The 3,619-nt window shown below is 34.3% G+C and overlaps 1 protein-coding gene across 1 annotated transcript in view; it reads left to right on the top strand.

The window, feature by feature from the left end:
- The window catches only part of LOC104824454 (guanylate kinase 2-like), a 3,350-nt gene extending 2,478 nt beyond the window's left edge, over nucleotides 1-872 (top strand). Inside the window, exons 9-12 of the mRNA XM_010556542.2 lie at nucleotides 1-87; nucleotides 179-224; nucleotides 317-410; nucleotides 524-872. The exon at nucleotides 1-87 is cut by the window's left edge and continues 4 nt beyond it. Of these exons, the coding sequence (XP_010554844.1) occupies nucleotides 1-87; nucleotides 179-224; nucleotides 317-410; nucleotides 524-608 (312 nt within the window). The 3' untranslated portion in view covers nucleotides 609-872. The remainder of the gene's footprint in view (nucleotides 88-178; nucleotides 225-316; nucleotides 411-523) is intronic.
- The last annotated feature ends 2,747 nt before the right edge of the window (nucleotides 873-3,619 follow it).

A 3,619-nucleotide genomic window follows, 5' to 3' on the forward strand; every position in this document is an offset into this window, starting at 1 on the left:
GCGGAGATAAAAGAGGGGAAATCTTCCGGCATCTTCCATCATTTCCTGTGCAACGACAACCTCGAGGAATGCTACGAGAGCCTTAAGGTGAATTCTTCTCGAGCACTTCGAATTCTGATCAGTATTCATACAGTTGTTGTTCATATTCTAATGCATAGAAACGCTCTTTTCATTGCAGAAACTCCTGGGAATAGATGGAAACGCTCCGGTCAACAATTTAGAAGGTAAGCAACCATACGCCCTAACTGATCCATCTCGGTATCTTCCCTTCCGCCATTTTTGCAATAACGGGCATTTGAAATTTTGATCGATCCAGCGGTGGAAGGGGTCAATCTTCCTGCAGAGCACACTGTGTCAAAGAAGGAAGACAAGATCTTGATTCAAGAAACTGGAAGAGAGACGGAGAACACGTAAAGAACTATTGTCCTCTGAAACTTAATTCTCACTCTCATCTCGATATCTGTTATTGAGTTCATATCACATGTGAATGAAACTGAAACCATTGTTGTTCGTGGTGATCCAGGGTCGTGTTGGATATATCTTCTCTCAACGGAGGAGCGCCAGGCAGAACAAGAGGGATCGCTGTAGAGGCTGTCGAATTCAGCTGACATAATGGTTTTCTCTATGCTAACTATGGAATTTTTTTTTTTGGATCTTCGGATTTAGAAGCCGAAACGGGTAAAGAGAGCATTAGGGAGAAGGTTAAGAGTAGATGATGGGATGATAATATGAGTTGGCATGTTCCATTGATTCTTCTTTTTTCTGTGATTGGGAAGATTTGGGGTTAGTGGTGATGATGATGACGATGATAACTGCAATGACATGATTTCTTTGGAGGAGATGTGAAATAAAGTTCGGATCTTTTCATAATATTCTCAGAAAACCTTCAACCTTCAACTTCGCCTTAGTCCCAATTTCCTTCGGGATAGGCCGCATGAATTCTTCGTCTATTCTACTCGTTGCGCTTCAAAACTTGTGAATTCATTGTATGTAAAATTTGACATTTGTTTTCTTTTGTTCTGGTTGCCAACCTATCGCAAAAACCCTCCTCTTTTTTCCGGGTTGGGACCGGCTAGGCAAAAGCCTAGGCAGAGTTATAATCTTCTCAGAAAACCAATAGACAAAATTCATTTCATAAAGGAACTATGACACACAAAGGCAGAGTTGGTTACGTAGATTGGGGGTTTACAGTTGGAAGAAAGGACAGGTCGTTAGTGCAGATTTCAGTTGAGGAAGACAATCAATGAGAGAATGAAAGGACAGGACAGGACACTCTCCTCTCTCTGCCAATTGCTTCTGATTACTAATGGTTCTGTTCAATGTTGTCCCCATTCTCCCTTTTTCTTTTTTGTCATTTATTCATAAAGAGGGGTCCATTGGAGGAGGAGGAGACTCGGTGATCAAAGCTTGCGTAGAAAATTTGAACTCTTTGTCGAATAATCCCATTACCATCTTTCCATACAATCATCAACTTTTTCTACGTCAATTCCTAAATATTATACCGATTTTTTTTTTTTTTTTGAAAATATGAAGACCCTTTTACGATTGTAGAAACCCATTTACAATCCACAGCCTTGTCTGCTGCAGTAATTGGCTCAAAAAAAAAAATTAAGAACACGTTATATATATATTTACACGCACACAGAGAGCCATATATTGTGGTGTGAAAACGGACGACGAAAGGAGGAAGGCTCGTACACCGTTTCCGTGGTCCATGCTGAATCACGCGCGTGAGTTGAACGCGCACTCGACGACAGTAGCGGGGCCCACTCGACGTCTTGATGGGTCTTAAATTGGGGAAATCTAAAAATATGCGAAACATTAAAAGCCCAAGCAACAAAAAAAGCCCAATAACATTCACCACCATAACATTATATTTGGGCTACACAACAAAAAGGCGTAGGCCCAATAAACCCAAAAGAGCCCTAAAGAGTCAGGGGAAAACACAGATGGGCTCCATATTTCGCCGATTGTCAATTTTTGGGCCAATAGCAGCTCTCACCACCACATAATGGGCCCAGAAACGGGCATGGGCCCACCATTTATTTGTTCATGGACCTATCTTAGCTACCCCATTACTAAACTCCAAAAATTATTTATTTTGTCGGTCGTTGGCTCCTAGCTAGCTATTGTAATCAAAATAAATAAATAAATAACAGTTTGGCATACTTTTCATGTATTTGAATAAATACTAGCATGAAATAATAATAATAATAATAATAATAATAATAATAATAATAATAGATGAAACAATAAAGACAAAGAATATTATATATATATATAGTACAATTTGAAAAAGAAAATAAAAATAAAATGGAGCCAGAAACATGGATTATCAGGAAAAGGATACATCGACGGTTCGCAACGTCCCATATGTCTGAAAATGGACGGAGATTAGGTTCTGCGTTATATCACATTTCACTACTTTGTACGTATCCCTTTATTTTATTTCCATTCTCGAGCTCTCGCTTTCATTTACGCACACCTGCATGCTTACGTGTACTCCGTGTCTCAATAGCAAACATTTAATAAATACATTTCCCTTTTTTTATTCTATATTTCTAATTTATGGTAAAGAAAAAATTGGATTGATGAGGTGACGACAAGTGTCGGAAGCTCAGACAATGTTACAGTGCACGTATGACTTTATGTCTTTGGGACAATTTCTGTTTCAGTATCAATTCCTACAGTTTTAAGATTTAATGAATAAATGGAATAAATATGCTTTCAGTAAATTTTGGAAAATAATTAAGAACTCAAACTAACAATAAAACATAACCAACTAATTGGTGGTTTAATGGTGTTTGAGATAATAAAATCATTTCAACTTTATGGGTTCGATTTCACTAATACAAAGGAGAAGGCGTAATTCATTGCGTCACTAAAGATTAATTTCGGACTAGAGAAATTAAATGGATCGGAAACCAATAAATTTTCTAGTTATAACAAAATAAAAAAATAAATAAAAAAAAATAAAATCCAAAAAAGATTATTTTAAATTTTGATAAAAAAAAATACTAAACTTTTGATTTTATCAAATTAAACATTAAACTTTTTAAATTTATAAAAAACTACTTAACTCTTCTTCTAAGATTATCAAAATAAACAAATGAATTTACGTGACATAAATAGATGCAAACACCTTGAATTATTATAGTTGTTTTTTTAACAATTGTATATAGTTTGTGTATATTTTTGAATCATTTAAAAAGTTTAGTATTTACTTAACAAATTTAATATTTATTTGACAAAAACAAAAGTTTGATATTTTTCTATTTGTAAAGTTCAATTTTCAAAATAAAAATAAAAATTAAGAAATATACAATTAAATTTAAATGGCCGTTTATATTCAAAGACCTAGCTAGTCCTTTGAATTAATAGTTTTTGTTTTGTCTACATTCACCAACAACTTTACCAAAAGTGTATGCTGAATCCAATTAGTATTGATATATTTTAAAGTATTCTTATTATATTCTCATTGTATTAGAATACGTATATTACTAATAATAATTAATTTATAATTTGGTAGGTTTCTCGCAAGCGGAATTGGTAGGATATCGGATATGATACCTTTTAATATACATATATATATATATATATATATATATATATATATATG

This window comes from Tarenaya hassleriana, unplaced genomic scaffold (assembly GCF_000463585.1).
Source record: "Tarenaya hassleriana unplaced genomic scaffold, ASM46358v1 Cleome4, whole genome shotgun sequence".
In the NCBI taxonomy this organism is placed as follows: Eukaryota; Viridiplantae; Streptophyta; class Magnoliopsida; order Brassicales; family Cleomaceae; genus Tarenaya; species Tarenaya hassleriana.